General features: G+C 33.9%; 2 protein-coding genes across 2 annotated transcripts in view; both read right to left on the bottom strand.

The window, feature by feature from the left end:
* LOC141455996 (inactive dipeptidyl peptidase 10-like) overlaps window positions 1–19,919 on the bottom strand; it is a 333,209-nt gene that overhangs the window by 267,309 nt on the left and 45,981 nt on the right. The gene's annotated exons all lie outside the window — the stretch shown is intronic.
* On the bottom strand, window positions 11,959–14,980 carry LOC141455997 (uncharacterized). The gene is made up of 2 exons (XM_074131550.1): window positions 14,894–14,980; window positions 11,959–14,809 (listed from the first exon to the last, which is right to left on the bottom strand). Exon 2 carries the CDS (start codon window positions 14,204–14,206, stop codon window positions 11,960–11,962), a length of 2,247 nt encoding a protein of 748 aa, XP_073987651.1. The 5' UTR covers window positions 14,207–14,809; window positions 14,894–14,980; the 3' UTR covers window position 11,959.

Genomic DNA, 19,919 nt, shown 5'->3' with positions numbered 1-19,919 from the left:
AATAACGGTAACAAGAAGATGAGGAAGAACAAGAAAAAGAAGAACAAGAACAAGAAAACGTACATTTTCCGAAAATGTGGTTTTGCTCATTTTCAGCAGCTTTTTTCTCGAAATCTGTTAGATCTAGGTTGTTGAAAAAAAAATACTGTTATAAAGGAGTACTGTTTTATAAAGAAAATTTGGGAATTTTATCTTTCATAGAAAAAGAGAAAAAATTGTCAAATTTAGGTGTTTTTCAACGTACCCTTTTCGTACAGTTTTTGATAATCAACCCTTACAAAACGGTCCTACCATTTTTAATATTACCTGGCGAAAATTATCAGAGAAATGCGAATTACTGGATAGTTTATAAAGGTTGAGATGAACATTAACGAAAGTTTGCAATCATCAAGTAAATAATTTTCAATTAAGTGATAAATTGTATATTTATCTGATCTTGGAAGTATATATAGTATAAGCTAAATAGAATGTTAGATTATTAAATTTAATTGCGCTACTCTGCCAAGAGAGAGGAAACAGCAGGGTGTTATGTGCAAGAGATGGAAGTATGATTTGAGAGATATCTACTTATACAATATCCGAGTTTAACTGCTTCCATTTAAACACCTCAGTTCTGGTCTCCTTTCGAATTAATTACTAAACACTCCACTTTACTCTACCTTAATCAAATCCTTACGGTTAAGTAATTTCCATAATGTTCTAAAAACTTTTGAATGACATTTAATTTATCCTTATTCCTTAACATGAAACATGCTGTTAAACCAAAGGAGCTAAAAACAAAGTAAAGATAAGAATTTTTTGATTTAAAAGATTGGATTCTGTATACAGGGTGTTCATTTTAAGACGGCTCAAATGCATTTCATGCTTAAACGGATGATCTGAGCAAAAAAATGGTAGAGGAAAAATTTGTTGCCCGTCACCTCTAGTTTCAGAATATTTGACTTGATTTTAGATTCCTGCCCGCATACGCGGCTGGCGCGCGACCAAAAGTGAGAGTTCGCAGTTGACCCACACTTTTAAAGAGTATAAAAAGTTATGAAAGAAACCGGAAACCGCAATTCGATATATTCAAAATTAAAGGTGCTAGGCCATTTCAAAATCTGCTATTTATTAATCATATTTCAATTTTTTAACTTGTCAAAGAGAAAGAAGAGCACGCGATAGGTCATTTTTATGTATTTTCCCATCCTCTTTCTACTAAAAATATTGCCAAGACAGTAAAGCTAGTATTTTTCTTAATATCGTGAAATAAGTCGTTTTCCAAGTGATTTTTCTTAGAAAAATCGAATGTTAAGAGCTTTAGATGTTCTCAAGCATACACAAAATGGCTAAAAATTAATTTTACATCTGTTACAAACAAGAAGGTTTAATAATTTTTTTGTAATTTTGGGAGAGTTGCGTTTAATTACCAAAAAAATTGGAAACCTCCTGCCACATATTTAAGTGATCAATCTCTTTCGTGTAAAGGATCAAACTTATTCCTTAATTTATCAAATAATGCACTTTACTCAACTTGTGCAGCATGTACTGTGTCTTCAAAGATGCCTCCTCAGATACAGAGAGCAGCTGATAACCTCCTGGCTAACCTGGCTTGCGAGCCAGAGGATGCATCTTTACATTTGATTTTTCTCAGAAAAATCACTCGGAAAACTACTTATTTCTTGATATTAAGAAAAATACTAACTTTACTGCCTTGGCAATATTTTTTAGTAGAAAGGGGATGAAAAAATACATAAAAATGACCTATCGCGTGTTCTTCTTTCACGTTGATAACAAGTTAAAAAATTGAAATATGATTAATAAATACCAGATTTTGAAATGGTCTAGCACCTTTAATTTTGAAGATATCGAATTGTGGTTTCCGGTTTCTTTCATAACTTTTTATACTCTTTAAAAGTGTGTTTATGAAAATGGGGGTCAACTGCAAACTCTCACTTTTGGACGCGCGTCAGCCGCAGGAATCTAAAATCAAGTCACATATTCTGAAACTAGAGGTGACAGGCGACAAAATTTTTTCTCTACCATTTTTTTGCTCAGATCAACCGTTTAAGCATCATATGCATTTGAGCCGTCTTAAAATGAACACCCTGCATATTAGAAGCTTTGGGTTGGCCTCAAAGTTCCATTCTGCATGTCCAAACAGGTTTGATTATCATGGTATATAGGTAAGTTTTGTTCTTTAGTGAAGTTTTCATCGAGAAGACTAGAGAGAAGTTAAATCGTCTGTTTAGTTCTTTAAATCTAGCATGTGGATTCCAGGTTAGGCGTTCTTATCCATGAAGAATCCTAGGTACTTAAAACAATTGGTTTTTAGAAGAGGAGTTTGGTTTAGGTTAACAGGTGAAAGGATAGTTTGCCTTAGGGAGAATGTAATGTAATTACATTTGTTTGGGATTGAAGGGAGCGATAGGCAAGGACCGGGTCTTATTGTGAGGAGAGAATTACCGGATACAGAAATAATAAAAAAAATAAGCTAACTGAATTCTAAGTGAACAAGAGAGTTAATAAAGTTTGATTTTTTAGATGAGAAGTACATAATTATGTACATATATTACGAATGGATAAAATACAATTTGACCTTTAGTAATACCTCTACTTTGCCAAAGCAATATTACTGTTGCATTATACTTAATATTATTACTGCATTAAAATTGTGTCTGCATTATCATATTATTGATTTTTTAGACTTATACTATATTTTATTGTTAAAGTGCTTTGGACTAATAACTTTTTGTCATGTTTAAATCATCTTTTTTAGAATTTCTCAAAGATTTTATTTTATTCGTTTATTATGTTTGTTACATAAATAGAACATACAGTTCTTATTATCCATTGGATCGAGCGAATCCTTTAAAATATATTTTTCAATAAAGACACCGAAGAGAACTAGTGTTTGAAGCACTTGGGCTTGGACTGACAAGAATGCACACTTTAAGTTCTAACAAGCAAACTTGGCTGAAGTTTAAATGACATCCCACCATCCATCCTTAATATAATTTTCATAATTAGGGATTTTTCCTTTCTAAAAATGTTCTTTAAGCATTGTCGCAATATAGTTTACATATAGATTCAACAACCTTTAGATAATATGATACACCAACTTCTGTCATTATTCCTATATTCTGACAGATCAATTATTTAAGCTCACATTCTCTAAAATTAGTAAATTCTATTCAAAACACAGCCACTCAATTGAATATTGACAGATCTTTAGACCCAGTGATCTTGGCTTCTAAGTCAAAAATTATTTAGTTTCTTTTTTTTAGAACTCCGTGAGTTTTTACGCAGTTCCTGATTAATTTTGGTAAAGCCATTGTAAAGCAGGCAATATTCTAAGTAAAAAAAAACTCATCCATCATCCTTCTTTAATCTCACAAAAAATGGTTTAAATATGTTTTCTCTAGAAACATTTAACAAGTGAAAACCACATTTAAATTTGCAACTCTTATGTGTTACAGATAATTTTCAACGAGTTGAGGAAAGTTCATTCATCAACAATTCATCCTCTTAATAAATAATTTCTATGGTGAACTTAGTCCAAAATCAAAAGTGGTATGAAGTACACGCATTTCTTTTACATAATTTATAAGCTTCTAATTTTAAGGCTTTATTTTGAATTGGAAATTCAAAATTGAAATTGAAGTTTTTCTGAGAGTAAAAAGATGGATAAATAATAAACCCAACAACTTTTAGAAGAAGGGGATTGTTTTTATCCTAAATATATATATATTTTTTTTTGCTGGTTCTGACAATTTTCTGTTGTCAACTATTTCTCAATTTCATCAAGAGTTCTATTTCCATTGAAGCATCCATATACTTAATTATTGTTTCTAAATCTATCATATAAGAAAAAATACTTCAAACCATAGTTATTGCCCTCATTCATCTTGCAGTGCATTAATATTTAATCACTAGTGCATAAAATACGAAGTGAACATGCACTGCTGGTTGAAATGAAGTTAGTGAATTTTGAAATATGATTGCTATCTAGTGACTGAGTTAGAAAGTTTTCTTGTGGCAATGCCCCGTGGCTAAAGATGGAACTACAGTTGAGAACTGAAATACAACAAATTATAACATCCAATAATTTTTAGTTTACCAAAATTGAAATAGCGGCGAACTGTTCTACTTTCGCATTCTGTTTACAGATTAATTTTTTTCTTTTATTTGGAATAATTTGAACATTAGGCACAAGGAGCTACTAACAGTATTTACATAAAAAAGCATTTTTAACGTTTCAATTTATAAACTTATTTCAATTATTATATGGAACATGGATTATAAATTACAGATTTTCTTCAAATTTTCTATGTACACAGAGCATTTAAAATCTTAGAGCACAGTGACCGATTATAAAATTAGTGCCACACATTTTCATCCTATATTTTCGTCCTAGAAACCGGTGCAGCACAATTTCAGGCATACACACTACATTTGACCCAGAGCTATTAATCAAATTAGTTTTTATTTTCAGATAAACCTTTGTATGTGTACATTATTATTATGTTAAAAGAGAAAACACAATCTAATTCCTCTTTAAGGAAATGAAATTTATATCCATTTGTTAATATTAATACATTATTATAAATGTATGTATTAAAAAACAAAATAACAGTCAAATTGCTATAATTTTATAGACGGATTTTGTTCTGATAGATTTTTTAAATTGCTATATTCCATATTGGCACTAAAAACAAGTTGAGTTGAAGCATCCAGATATTATATCGGATTTGAATTTTTTCTGTTTAAGAAGAGTGAGTAAAAGATGTACATTACTTTGGTTCCACAGAGATGATAATTTTTTTTCCTCTCTTTGCAAAGCGATTCGTAAAGAAATAAATATTTCCTCAAATATATTACACGTTGACAAATTGTATATGTATATATATAGTTGCAAACGGGTTGTAATAATGGAAAGAGATGGAAATCCTTGAACACTGAAGCAATTTCACGACCCATTGCTTTAGTCTCAATAATGTGTGGAACTGCCTGCTCAAGTTGCCAACAGCTTGCAAACTGGTGTTGTTCATCACCGTACGGAAGTTTTTTATTTCACATTCTTCCAAGAAGGCGTACAAACCCTTCTAAAATCCTATTTTCTTACGTATTTACAATTGCGTCACTTACGAGGGTCGTTTGAAAAGTCCGTGCAAAAATAAAAACTACTTAATTTTTTGGGGTAAACCTTTTTTATTTTTCAACATAGTCTCCTTTTAGGCTTATACACTTCGTCCAACGCTGCTCTAGTTTGTTGATCCCTTCCGAATAATAGGATTTGTGCAAGTCTGAAAAATAGCCATTCGTTTCTGCAATCACCTCCTCGTTTGAATAAAATCTTTTTCCCGCCAGCCATTTCTTCATATTGGGGAACAAATAGTAGTCCGAGGGAGCCAAGTCTGGAGAATAGGGGGGATGTGAAACGAGTTGGAACCCTATTTCCATTAATTTTGCGACCACAACTACTGAGGTGTGAGCTGGTGCGTTGTCGTGATGGAAAAGGACTTCTTTGTGGGCCAATCGTGGGCGTTTTTATTGCAGCTCGGTTTTCAAACGGTCCAATAACGATGAATAATATGCACCTGTAATAGTTTTACCCTTTTCCAGATAGTCGATGAGGATTATTCCTTGCGAATCCCAAAAGACAGTCGCCATAATCTTTCCAGCCGAAGGAACGGTCTTCGCCTTTTTTGGCGCAGATTCCCCCTTGGTAACCCATTGTTTAGATTGTTCTTTGGTCTCAGGAGTGTAGTGATGTATCCATGTTTCATCCATAGTGACGAAACGACGCTTAAAATTCTGCGGATTATTCTGGAACAGATGCAAACCGTCCTTGCAACACTACACACGATTTCGTTTTTGGTCAAGCGTGAGCAATCGTGGCACGCATCTTGCGGATAGCTTTGTCATGTCCAAATGTTGATGCAAAATATTATGTACCCGTTCATTCGAGTTGCCCACAGCACTAGCAATCTCACGCACCTTCACTCTTCTGTCATCCATCACCATATCATGTATTTTATCAATGATTTCTGGAGTAGTAACCTCCAGAACGTTCAGCGGCACTTGTGCCCATATGACCACTCCGAAAATTTTGAAACCACTTATAAACTGTTCTAATCGAAGGTGCAGAGTCACCATAATGTTTATCAAGCTTCTCTTTAGTCTCCTCAGGCGTTTTGCCTTTCATAAAGTAGTGTTTAATCAACACACGAAATTCTTTTTCGTCCATTTTTTGAAAATCACTCGACTTCCTCGATTCAAACGAATGCCAAACACAAAGAAATAGTCCGATCTGGCTGAAACTTGGTGTCTGTTCTTCCAAGAGATGCTACTAACTAAACATAACCTCGATACGCGCCAGTGGTGCTATCTCTCTGACTTTGCACGGACTTTTCAAACGACCCTCGTAAGATGGAATTCTTAAGGAATGGCAGTGTTTCCATACACTATTTGTTAAAAGTTACAAAAGAAAATAGTATTTGCGAATAATATTAACTAATTCTAATCTTTTATTAATAATGCCATTAATAAGTCACTCTGAGAGTAATTTTTTGTTTTTAATAACGTTTACTACGAACTATGCTATTATGATCATTACTGCTCAGTTTTACCTAGGTCTATGTGCTTCCTTGTACACCACATTTCTTTTATCCTGAAATTCATCCCGTGGATCTGAGGTCTTCTAATAATCTATTGTTTCTGGTCGTTAGCAAATACCTCGATAAGAATTGTTTTTTAAAAATTTGTATGAAGCTTTTTATGTTTTGACGATTTTCTTTGAAATGAGTTTATCCCCGAAATGCAATGTTTATTTTTTATTCCTTCAATTTGTGCATGAAAATATGTGCAGATTATTAATGTACAGATTAATTTGGAACTTAAACTTTTGAAGCTAGCATCAAAACAAAATTTTAAGTAAACAAAAAAAAATTTAATTGTTTTTTAGAAACAAAGATTTAAAAGAAATTTATTAACTTGTGCAATGTTTATGTGAGGGTGAATTTGCATAAAGAGAAATGCGAATGATTTTTTTATATAAAGCTCGGTGTTCAAATGGATAATAATAGACATGATAATATTGAACTAGTTTCAACACAGTCCCCATACCTCCTAAAATGGTATAAAGATGAATGTTTAAAGACTATCCAGCACTATTTTATCAGTTAATATCAATGTTTTTTCTGTTGCAGAAAGTAGATGTGAACATCACAGCTAACCTGCATTCAATGAGGTCCAATGTGATCTTCGCAACTACTCGTAACATTCCTTCGACTTCTTTCATCATACAGCCTAAATCAGACAGTACAGGGAGGCCTGAAACATCCTGACATCACTATTATCATCATATACGTGCCATTACAGTCATGGCCTGTTCTCAACTGGAGTGTAGCAACAACTACAAGTAAGTAGGCCTTCTTTCGGGCAATCACTTGAAACAATAGCCCTTTTTCAACTCTAACTGATTACTGTTGGAAATCTGGTTGAATAAAAAGCGCGTACAGTCCACAGTATTTTGGTATCAATTAATTATTTAAAAACATTTCAACCAGTTCTGGCGTGACTTCTTATAAGTCATTCGGAATAACAAACTCAATGTCGGATGTCACATTTTAAAAATTATTTTAATGATTTCTTCTCACCAAAGTCTATCGTACTTCGTTTCAAACTCTTATCTCCAACGCTTCACTTAAAAGTTTGCTAAGGATATTCCTTAGGAATAGTTAACCTTCTGCAGTTTTCTAGATGTTTGCCTTCATTTAACTTGAGTTACATCGTTTGCTTAACTATTATTGTTATTGTTTGCTTAACTTAATTCCTTTGCTCAACTGGTCAAGCTGAATGTAAAGGAGTTGTGTTTAGGGTTTGAGTTTATGACGTGAGAAAATAATTTTTCAAGAATGAGAGAAATTCGAACAAGAATAACAGTCCTCAACTGCTAGATATTGTTTTACTTTAAACTAGCATGTGATTTACCAGTATGATTTTTCAGTGCAACAATTGTATGATCAGATCTTTTATTGGAAGTAATCAGAAAAGTTTATTAGCGCCACATTGCTCAAATAACGGTGCAGTTAGATTGACTATAACTAGTGGTAAACGCGAACTCTTTTTAAATATTTTGAATTAGTCGGTAGCAATTTTATAAATTCGGTAGAGTCTTTACGTGTACGTGAAATTATTTCCGTAAAACTCGTACTTGAAGATCACTATGTAGCATTGCTTTTTCAAAAAAAGTGCGAGTTCTGCTTACTAATCTTTAAATTTATGATAAATGTGAAAAATAAAAATAATATTTTAGTGGATATTCTTTGACTTTTTCTCTTTGTTTTATGTAGGTTAAATTTACACGAAGTTGCTACTTTTCCATTGAGAAAAAATACAAGTAATGGCAATACTATTACAGAATTGACTTCAGATGGCACATTCTTTTAATTTTCAAACCAATTTCTACTAAATGAGCTAATAGTGAAGTTAAACAGAAACTGGTACTCTCATTGAATTTTAATAAGTGAAATGCCGCGTACCACTTTTTCTTTTTTTTTTGGTAGGAAATATTGTTCCTTGAGAAAAATATGCCGTCGGTTTGGAAGATGAACGATAGAAATAGCCGGCGAGAAGAACTGACTTAATAAAGAGCTCCCTCTATCCACTGGTATTTACCCTCATTCATAGACTTCGTCACGTACTTTTCAATTCCACAACGATCTCCCTGCATCAGACCTTCATCTTGCTCACAAATCTGGGAAATATGACTTTTTTTTTACTTGAGCCACCTGAACCTTACAAATTCTACAAATCTAAAGAAGAAGTAACCATTGAATTTATTGATTTTTTTTTTCTAAACTCTATTTTCCGGAGGCAAATAAATCAAAATTTGCATTTTTATATTGAATATACTTTACGCTTTTATTCTCTCAGGTACATTTCTAACTTAAGTACAATTTTAACTTTGAAATTTAGTTTATGGATAACTCTTAATTCTATTTAAAAAATAAAAGTTATAACAGTGTTACTAGACGCTGATTTTTCAATTCTCCCACTAATTTTCAGAACAAGCATTCTCATCACGCCTCATATCCCTAGTCACTTTACACTTCTACTCTGTCAGATGCTCTTTAAATATTATTATAAAACATAACCTAAACCTCTTGTAATGCCAATAATAAGAGAGAACTCAACATCATTCGCACAATTGCCACAAATGATAGTAACACCAACAACATTATTAATAAGTTAATTTATAAATTACTTAAGTTAAAATTAATATGTTCTCACTCATAGTTGGCCAGTACAACAGATTTATTTTTTAAATCTGTCAGGTGTCTGAGAGCGACTAGTTTATGTTGAATAGGATGGTAGGAACTGTTGTGTATAATAGTGTCAGTGGACGTGGGCTTTCTGAATATTCCGAATTCTAAGTTGTCTCTTATAGTAAGTGTGATATCCATGAAGTTAAGAGTTTTCTCGTCTCATATTCATGTGTGAAATTTATGTTAGGGCGATGTCTGTTTAGTTAAGAAAATAATTAAATATGTCTACATCTAGTTTGAGTATGAGTGGTAAGTGGTCTGCATTAAATGGTCTACATAACTTACGTAAAATGTTAAACCGAATTCTTTCTTCAATTGTGGAACTCACGTTCAGTTAATATTGCATAATTATTTCAGACAATATTGCCGATGGGGAGTGTCCCATTCCTAATTTGGCATTATCAAGGTAAAAGTTATTGTTAAATCTAAAGTAATTTTGTTCGAGGGTAGTTTCGGTTTCGGTTCGAGCTATTAGTTGGTTAATGTATGTAGTGTGTATTCGTCTTTTAGTTCCTGTTTTATAATATTTAGTCTTTTACACGGTAGAAGGGTAAAAAGTTTTATTATTTATTTTAAAGGTGGGCGAGGATATGCCCAATAAATTACAGAAAATTTGGGAATTTCATCTTTTATAGAAATAAAGAAAAATATGGTCAAAGTTAGGTGTTTTTCAACGTTACGCTTTTTCGTACCATTCTTGACAGCTCTTATACACCTGCCCTACCGAACAGTTTTAATAAGATTCTTATAACAGACTTCTTCTGCTAGGAGAGCAAAAACTCTGAAAGCCAAAATGTTTCGAACCGAAAATTTGACATGAGCAGTAGTTATAAAGTACCCTTGTAATATGGATGATCAGTTGCTTTAATGTAACGAAATGAAACCAAACTGATTCATACATTTTTCTTTAAACTGCTGAAGAGTATTTAATCATTAAAGAAGAATGATTAGATTTTAATCAAATGAGATGTTATACTATATTGGCATAAAGTCCCGTTCTGTACCTTAAAAAAAGTTACTATTTGCAAAGATTAATGGATACAAGCTCAGCTTCTAGACTAGATTGGAATTTATTCTTTAATTCACATGTGTTGATAAGCTTCGCTATTTAATGTCAATTGCCTTCAAAAACCCAATTTTTGTGCTGAATGTTTCAACATTTCGCTTTTTTTTTCATGAATAGGTTTAAAAAATAATTTTTATTATTGCACTTTTGGAAACATGGGAACAGTGCCAAAGATTGAGCGACAGGAACTCTTTGGGTTTTTGAATCCTTGTGGATGATATCATCACAAACACTTGAAAAAATGGTACGGAATATGTATTTGGATCCAGATCAAAATAACAGGATTCTGTGCAACAGAGTTTATTTGATCATACAATTCTCAACTCAGAACTCGCAACTCGTAACTCGTAACTCGTTTCTATGAACAATAAATATAGTGTACTTATATGAATATAAGAGAATAGAACTAATGCTAACAAATTAACAATGAATTTGGCATTACCACATTTGTCTCCTTCTCCGGATCCAAAACCCAAAACTAGATACAAAATATACTGCAAAACTGAATACTAATAATGTTAACAAACTAATCATATGATAGTTATTCCAGTTCTCTAATTAGAAACATATGTTATTCTAAAATATAAACCCATATGTGGTGCACTAACACCCTCCACCTTGAAACGATCGGGATGTTTCAACGCTCTTGATTGTAAAATTCGTCTTCCAGGACGAAAATCAACTTGGACAATGGTCTCTCAAACTCAGACCCATTGTACCTCACCACAACCCTTCTGACGCAACCATCTTCACTTGTTTTTACTGCCGTTATCCTTCCCATCGGCCACTGACATCTAGGCACCGCCTTGTCAACTACAATTACTAGATCACCAACCTTCAACTTGTTTCCGTACATTAGGGTCCAATGGTTCGTCCCAGTCGGTCTTCATTTGGCTCAGATTCTGCAATATGATTCTACCTTGCAGAACTAAAGGTGAGACTATGCCCAGCGGGTCGAAAACACTTGCTACCAAACTTAGTAGCTTCCTTCTTGTAGACGGGGCTTGACGCATTTGAATCGCCGCCTTTAAACAATCGTCCCTCAAATTCCAACCTATTCCCAGAGCCATCACTTCTAAATTGCTAGGATGCTCCTGAAAATTCTGATCATCTCCAACTAGCTTTCTAACTAAACAGCTGGGACTTACAAACTTCGTTAACGTAAACCCACCCCGGGAACATAATGTTCGTAAGCCAAGTGCGTTATTCGCAAGAGCTTCTTCATCATCCAGGCTCTTAAGGCAGTCATCTACATAAAAGTTTCTCCACACCGTCTGCACAGTGTCCTCGTCAAACTCGTGTCCATTATCTATAACCGTTCTCTGCAGTGCGTAATTTGCAACACTCGGAGAAGAGCATGCTCCGAATAGATGCACTGTCATGCGAAACTCCGAAGGCTCAGAGTCGAAATCGTTATTTTTCCACCATAGAAACTTCAAATAATTCCTCTGATGCTCCGGAACCAAGACCTGATAAAACATTTTTTCAATATCGGCTACATAGGCGTGCCGACCTTTTCTGAACCTACACAGAACGCTAATTAAAGAACTTGTCATGTCGGGACCCTGAATCAAAGCATCATTTAATGAGATTCCTTTATATTTTGCCGCACAATCAAAAACAACCCTAATTTTCCCTGGTTCTTTGGGTGATACACCCCAAAGTGTGGTATATACCAAGAATGCCTGCCTACACTGTCCGTAGAGTCCATTGGCAACTCTTCAGCATTCTTTTGGGTAATCATATTATTCATAAACTCGCAATAGTCTTTCTTATATTTCAGATCTTTTTCAAACCTCCTTTTGAGATTTGCTAATCTTTTCATCGCGTAACTCTTGTTGTTGGGTAATTCAGCGCCCTTTCTTAGCGGTAAAGGAATTTCGTACTTCCCTGATTCGCTCTTAACGCAGCCTTGCTCTATTATGGACATCCACGTCCGGTCTTCTTCAGAAACCCCTAGCCTTGCTGAGTTCACTTCAGGGAAATCCTTTTCATACAATTCTGTTAGCAAACTGTCGAGGTTTTGATTTTTGAGTTTCAAACTGTTGACCCTCTCTTTACCACCTCGATTTGTGCAAGGTGCCCCACAGATCACCCATCCTAATCTAGTTTTAATAGCGAAGGGTTCTTGCTCCGAGGAAGAGTGTATCACATCCCATGGTTCCAGCGCCTGCGGCACGTTTATCCCAATCAAAATACCTATTTCTTCATCTAAGTCTGGTATGTCTAAGTGACTAAGGTTATTGTAACCTTCTAGATCCGATCTTTTCACGATATCACCCTTTGAAACGGGCAGTTCCTCAACCACGTACACCGGTGGTAAAGGTATATGATTATTTTCTTCAAGATCGGATATTAACAATCCGCTAACCAAACCACAGTTTAACGTAGCGCTCTTATGAATCGTAGCGACTTTCAACGGTATCAAATGGGAAGAGCCTCCCTTAGGGTCCAGCTGCAATGCGAGGTCTTTCGAACAAAATGTCACCGAACTTCCGCTGTCTAGAAAGGCATAGGTCTCAACGGACCTGCCATTTGAATCCTTGATCTTGACAGGTACTACTGACATTCTGTACGACCCAATCTCATTAACCCTGGCACATACTGGCCCCCTGCCAGTCTCAGCAAGACTCTCCTTCGTTGTGAAGGGATACTCTTTGTGCAAAATAGTAGGTTGTTCACCTTGACATCGCTTGCATCTTAATTTTTCAGAACATTTTCTAGACCGGTGTCCCAACTGTAAGCAGCCAAAGCATAGCCTACGTTTCAGCACAAACTCAACCTTTTTCTCGTGATCTTGACTGCCCAGCTTGGCGCATTCCCCGGTCCAATGAGGATCGCCACAAAAATAACACTTTTGCAGAGGTTCTTCTTCATCAGCGAAATTAAACCCTATGGCCTCTCTCCTACTAGAATCTTCTTTCCCAACGCGCTTTCTGGCGCCCCTTTTAGATCCCAAATCTCGAAACAAGTGTCTACCGAATAGTGGATTCATCCCTATTCTGGCTTCAGTCTCAACAAAGGTGACTAAGTCTTTAAATTCAACAGCCCTTCTCTCCACGTCCATAATCTCATCGGCTCTTCTTCTAAATCTTTCCTGCGCGTTGAATGGTAATTTTTTTAATATCTTCCTCAACGTTTTAGGGTCTTGGAGCTCACTTTTACCGAAAGCTCGGCCAGCAATAGCGTTTTTGCAGCCTCTCAATAAAATAGCAACATCATCAAGTCTTTCGACATCGTCGGGTTTGATGTCTGGCCATTCTAAAATTTTTCCGATGTAAGCTGGGATTATCTTCTCTAGATTTCCATATCTCCTATCTAGCAGCGCTCTTGCTTCAGCATACCCTTCCTTTGGGTCCATATACATACACGCTTTCACGATGTCCCTCGGTGTACCTACAGTATACTGCACGAGGTAATTTAATTTTTCTTCATCGTCGGTTGGCTTTGATCCGATGACGCTATCGAACGATCTGATAAACCCAAGGTACTGGGTAACATCACCGTTGAACTTTTGAATTTCAACTTTTGGCATTTGCCCCTTTAAGTTCGAAGCGATCAACATTCGCACAAGGTCTTTCTCCAAGATGTTGCAACCTGAATGCCTATTTGGACCCCAAATACCGCTGACTTTTGGTGACTTCGACACCCTACTTCCTTCTTCATACTGTTCTAAAACTTGGTCTCTAGCCTTAACCTCCGCTAACTCCGCTTCCAACAAGAGCCTTTCCTTTTGTTGTTTTAGTTTCAACTCCTCGAGTTCTAACTCCTGCATTTCTTTCAATTTGGCCTCCTTCGCCGCTATTCCAGCTGCTGCTGCTGCTTCCATAGCTCTTTTCTCTGATATTATACTCTTATTTGAACTATGAGCACTTTTGGAACGCTGAGTGTATTCCGACACAGCTGAGACACTGTCTTCCGGGCGAATAGAACACTGCGGAAACTGGTCAAGTTCTACATCAGCTTGTTCAATTCGCTTTACAAGTTCCGCTTTTTTACCCGTTACGCTGAGCCCCCTTTCTTTAAGAACTTGTTTCAAGGTTTTCTTCTAGTGCCAATCGAAGAAACAAAACTCTTGCAAATTTTCAAATTAAAATTAACAATATAAACAAACCAAACAATAATATTAATATAAACAAAAACAACAATACCATATGATTAAACGCATAAAACTAAAGACAAACATTTACGTTACTACTAGCAACCAAACAAATACTAATTATAAATTAAATAAATATTGTCCATAAACTCTTGATCACAAATTCAATAAGCCCTCTAATTAGAATCTTCTAATAAGTCCACCTTGAAAAAAATGTGAAACTGTATTTGGATCCAGATCAAAATAACAGGATTCTGTGCAACAGAGTTTATTTGACCATACAATTCTCAACTCAGAACTCGCAACTCGTAACTCGCAACTCGTAACTCGTTTCTATGAAAAATAAATATAGTGTACTTATATGAATATAAGAGAATAGAACTAATGCTAACAAATTAACAATGAATTTGGCATTACCACATTTGTCTCCTTCTCCGGATCCAAAACCCAAAACTAGATACAAAATATACTGCAAAACTGAATACTAATAATGTTAACAAACTAATCATATGATAGTTATTCCAGTTCTCTAATTAGAAACATATGTTATTCTAAAATATAAACCCATATGTGGTGCACTAACAGAATATTTCTTAAATTTTTAATAATTTTAAAAGCAAGATTGATAATGTAACGAATTTTTTAGATAAAACATTCTAAAACAAAATATTCTACTAATAATATTCCCAGTGAACTTTATAAGAAATGTTTACTATAAAATATGTACATAACGGATTTTTATAAATAATCGAGAAAAACATTTTTTTACGTAGAAATGAAGAGGGCCAAGGGTTAACTTCCAAGGCAGTGAGCATTAAGAGGGTTCTCATTCTAAGTATGTCTTCAATTGAATTTGTTTCCATTTCAACTTTTGGCAAGTTAAGCTGTGCTGACGTTACTTCTTAAATCATCTAATATTTAAACAGTTGGTAACTGTTTTTTATTGAGAAAATAATTTCTATTTTATGGACCCAAAAACTTTATAATGGCTTCTATTTAAATAAAATTGTCATTTTTCTTTTGTCCAATTACTTTCTTCCGGCTTGTTAATGGTAGTATCGCGATTGGATTAAATTGTCTAAAATTAATTTCCACAGAAATTTTTTATTATTTGAATATCTCTGAGTACTATAGAGATTAGATATTTAGCAGGTGGTAAGGAATGGTTTAGAATAAATGCGCTGCATTGGCGATAAAGAAGTTCATATCAAGATAATGCTATCCCCTTAGAACTTAGATGTTTCTCCTCATAGGAACTTTGTAGGTCAGACCTAGTTAGCCAGGGCCAGATTTAGATGAAGAGGGGCCCTAGGTTATTCCACTTATGAGGCCCTTTCACCTCCCATTTTTAAGTTTGTAAATTACATGAGAGATTATAAAATACATCACTACTGTGATATACACATATCAATATGTTAAATGAAACATGTTATTGGTACTGTTTTTAGAATAGTGTAATTTTTAATTTTGCTAACAATTTGAATGTAGGCCCCTCTTGATCTTGAGGCTCTAGGCTGAAGCCTAGTTAGCCTATAGGAAAATTCGGCCCTGAGTATAGCCTATAATAAAGTGGTTCAATTTAACCTTAAACAGGACCCGCCCCGTGTTTTAATAGTAATAATTATAATTATTATTTAAAGGGCGGGTTTTGGTCTAGTCAAGAGCGTGGCTTTGTAAGTGGTAGATCCCCAGTTCGAATCCTGCATATGACTACTTTTTATTTGCCATTAAAAATTGTTCAAAGTAAATTTTGAGCTTCCGCCCCCCCCCGTCCACGTCACCGGAATTGGTAGTTGGACGTTAAGCCCCGCCTAAATAAAATAGACCATTACTTTACTTTACTTCGCACGGATGTTGGCAGGGTGCATTGAAAAGGCTCTGAACACCGAACACAGTATTCAACTGCAATATTCAATAATATAACTTCGGTAATAATGAACTTAAATTCCTTTTGGTAATCAGCACCACATCAATTAATAGCTTTCTTGATATACTTCAAAACACTTTTATTTATTTGAAACATTGTTATTTTTATTTATTAAATATTTTTTGCAGTGTTGCGCTCCTTCAGGATTGTTGGTTCTGTAACAATGTATGAATTAGAATATTAATTTTGAAATTATGAAGGGTATTGTTCATAGTTGAAGTACTAATTTAAAGAACAGAAATGAATGAGGACAAATTACTGAATATTTTCTTTCATTTCAGCAAAAATATCAAAGAAAAAAAAGATTTCGTTTAAGTTAGAAGTTAGGAACGCTAACTGGGTAATTATATTTTTCTTTCAATTATAATTTTGTTAATCCTGATGCACTAATAGTTGCATATGAATATTTTTCTTTACTAAATGACGGTTTAGACCATAGCTGAATGATTCTTCTAAATCCAATAAAAAAACAAATTAAATAAAAATGTTTGGATTTAAAAGTTTAATTTTGAAGAATATAGTGCAAAACCACATTAAATTAAAGTAAAAAGGCGCTTTTTGGTTTACCTAAGTTTTTTCAAACTGGGTTTTGTGTTTTGTTAGATTGTTTGTTTTTTTTAAACGAATTTTTAGTAAATAAATTCTTGGTATTAAACAAAGCTGTGACTTGCTTTTAAAAGTGGAAATGTTAATTCCAGATGAATTGTGAGCATTAGAAGCGTAGTGAGCGTGCTGTAACAATACATGTATGAATCAAATTTAATTTTTGAATAAAATCCTACGCTACAACTCTAATGCCTCTACGGTCCTTTTCAGCATTTTTAGAGAAAATATAATTTAGATTATTTTTTCTAGCTTGGTGATAACATATGAAGGGAATTTACATAGTAGTATCAAGGAAAAAGGAGATATTTTTGTAAGAAGGGATATTAACGAATAAAAGCTAAAAAGTAGGATCTTTTATTTAGTAGAAAAGAAGTTATAAATTGAAGTATGGTTTGTTAGGAGTATTGAAATATGCCATTTCTACCATTCATTCAGTGAGGAATGGGTAACTATTCAGGAAGGAAAATCAGTAATGATTCTGTTCAAAGTACGAAGGAAGCATTACAAAAAGGGCTTGTAAAATAGGCCGTGTGCTAGGCATGAATGTATTGTATGGCGGCCGACCAGATTGTAAATAGGGATGCGTTAAGAGAGATAGGTTCTTAAGGGTTAAGAGTGAGATTACTCCGGCTGAAGTAGCTAGACCAGTGAGTGGGTATCAGAACTCGATGCCCTTTCTTCCTGATAGTTAACAAGTTGTTGCCGTCACTTACAACTGGTTCTAATAATTTCCACTCTTTTCTCTGCTGTACAACTTTAGCTCTGCATAACTGTGAGACTTGAAATTCACGCATTCTAAGACTGTAATTGTTCCACACCAAAAAAAATTATTTAAGAAGACTGTGTATAAGATAGATAATTTATGTGTATACCCAACTCTTGAGATTGTAACTTGTAAATTTTGAAATTGTGACCCCTCGAGCCAATCAATCGACTTCTTAAATTAACTCGCCGAACTCTTCTTATTAGTTCTTTTTGTAGAATGGTCCACATCTCAAGTTCTGTATCCATTATTACTCCGTTAAATTCTTCATCGGATCTGCATGATTCTGATTATTGCTTTCTTATCTAATTATGCAATCAGTTTCAGTAAGGAGTTTCTTAAAGCTCCACATGTCAGTTTTCTTCTTCTACATATCCGTTATTTGGTACTTAAGGTTGAGATGACAGCAAGGAGCTTGTTATTGTGGCCGATACCAGCTTATCTAGACATGTTATCAGAGTATAATTAATGTAACGTGACATTTAAATAAAGTACACGATTCAAAAATCTTCAAAAAATAAAGACAACAACAATGAATCGGAAAGAATAAGAATTTTAAAAGAAAAGATGGTAAACATTAATAAAAAATTAGAGACTGTGTGGGTAAATGTAAGAAAGATACTGTAATACCTATGTGGTTCGGGAACCATTTTTGACCATATCCTCTCTTTCCAAAACAGACCCTGGAGAAGTCCTACATTAAAACTATATTACTTAATTTTTCATTACAGACGAACGTTTGAGCTAGTAAAAATAGTTCAAGTCACAGCCGACTTTACAGCGCTTACTACATCAAATAAATTGGTAAGGATCTTTTTATTTTTTTGATAGGCATAAAAGGTGTCATAAATTAGAGATACCAAGGTGAATAATACCCTGTCATGGAGGTTATAAGTAGAATCTGATCTGAGACAGGAAGATCTTTCGAGCATTAGTGTTTAAGGTATGTTGGAATAACGAGCCGAATAAAACTAAACCCCTATATCATACTCATGACAGCGTCTAACACAAGTGGATGTCTTGCCTTTGGAAGAAGATAGACTTTCTGGCAGAAGTATTCAGGAGTTTTTGTGGAAATAAATGTCTGTTAGGGATTATTTTGTTTTGAATTTTTATTTTTATATATACTCGTAACATAGTACATGCACAGTCAGATACAATAATTAATGTTAATGTACTCGTAAGGTCCATGATGAGAGAAGTTACGCCGAAAATTACTGAGTTTAAAAAAGAATAACTTGACGAATCAACTGTTTACGATTAAACATCATTTTCATTCAGTTCAAAAAAGGGAAACAAAGTTTTCTTCTTGGATAGTAATTTTTTAAAATGGAAATGCGTTAACCTTAAATTACTTTATAAATATTTTAATATATTTATAAGCTTTCTGAAATAATTGAACTGTGTACTCTTACTCCATTCCAAGATAGGCTTTACGTAGAAATAAGCCTAACATTTTAATAAAAAACATCTCATTTTATAAAAAAAAAATAAAATAGAGGATTTTCTTGCTCCTTACTCATTAAGTTGCCCTAATTATCTTGCGTTCAACGTATGGCCTCATTATTTTCTCATTTTTCTGGAACCAATTCTCTGATACAGCTGGAGGGAGTATATTTAACTTAATTTTGTTTTAAGTGAATTTTTGATGATAAAGTTCCTAGTTGAATTACACTATTCTGGATATTTGCTCTAATTTTAGTAATTTTACGTTACCGTAAATGAGACTGTCATAAGAAATTTATAATTCAGATAATGTTCAATTTAAGATAAAGTTAATTAAGAATTATCTTTAAAATTATCAATAGATAAAAAAGAATCTTGACAAAAGTAAGATGATTTAGCTTCTGTTTTACGATTAAGTTGTGTTTGCACTAAAAATTAGAGAAGTTATTGTAAATATTAAAAAGTAAAGAGAAATTTATTATTGTAGTTTGTTTACACTAGCTATTTAGATTAGTTTATTATTTTTGTTTTTAAATTGTCTTTTACTTAGTTCCGTCATTAGATCAGTTATCTTTTTATATAAGTAGCAAAATTAAACGTATTTTCAATTTAATTTTGTGATTTGTAATTACATTGCATTGAATTTAAGTTCTGTAACCTTTTTTTTTTTTTTTTTTTTTTATTTGTTTATTTATTTTGCA

This window comes from Rhodnius prolixus, unplaced genomic scaffold (genome assembly GCF_049639745.1).
Source record: "Rhodnius prolixus isolate KJV_2025 unplaced genomic scaffold, Rpr scaffold_4, whole genome shotgun sequence".
In the NCBI taxonomy this organism is placed as follows: domain Eukaryota; kingdom Metazoa; phylum Arthropoda; class Insecta; order Hemiptera; family Reduviidae; genus Rhodnius; species Rhodnius prolixus.
The sequence above is the reverse complement of the archived record's forward strand: the minus strand, read 5'-3'. Positions and strand labels throughout refer to the sequence as shown.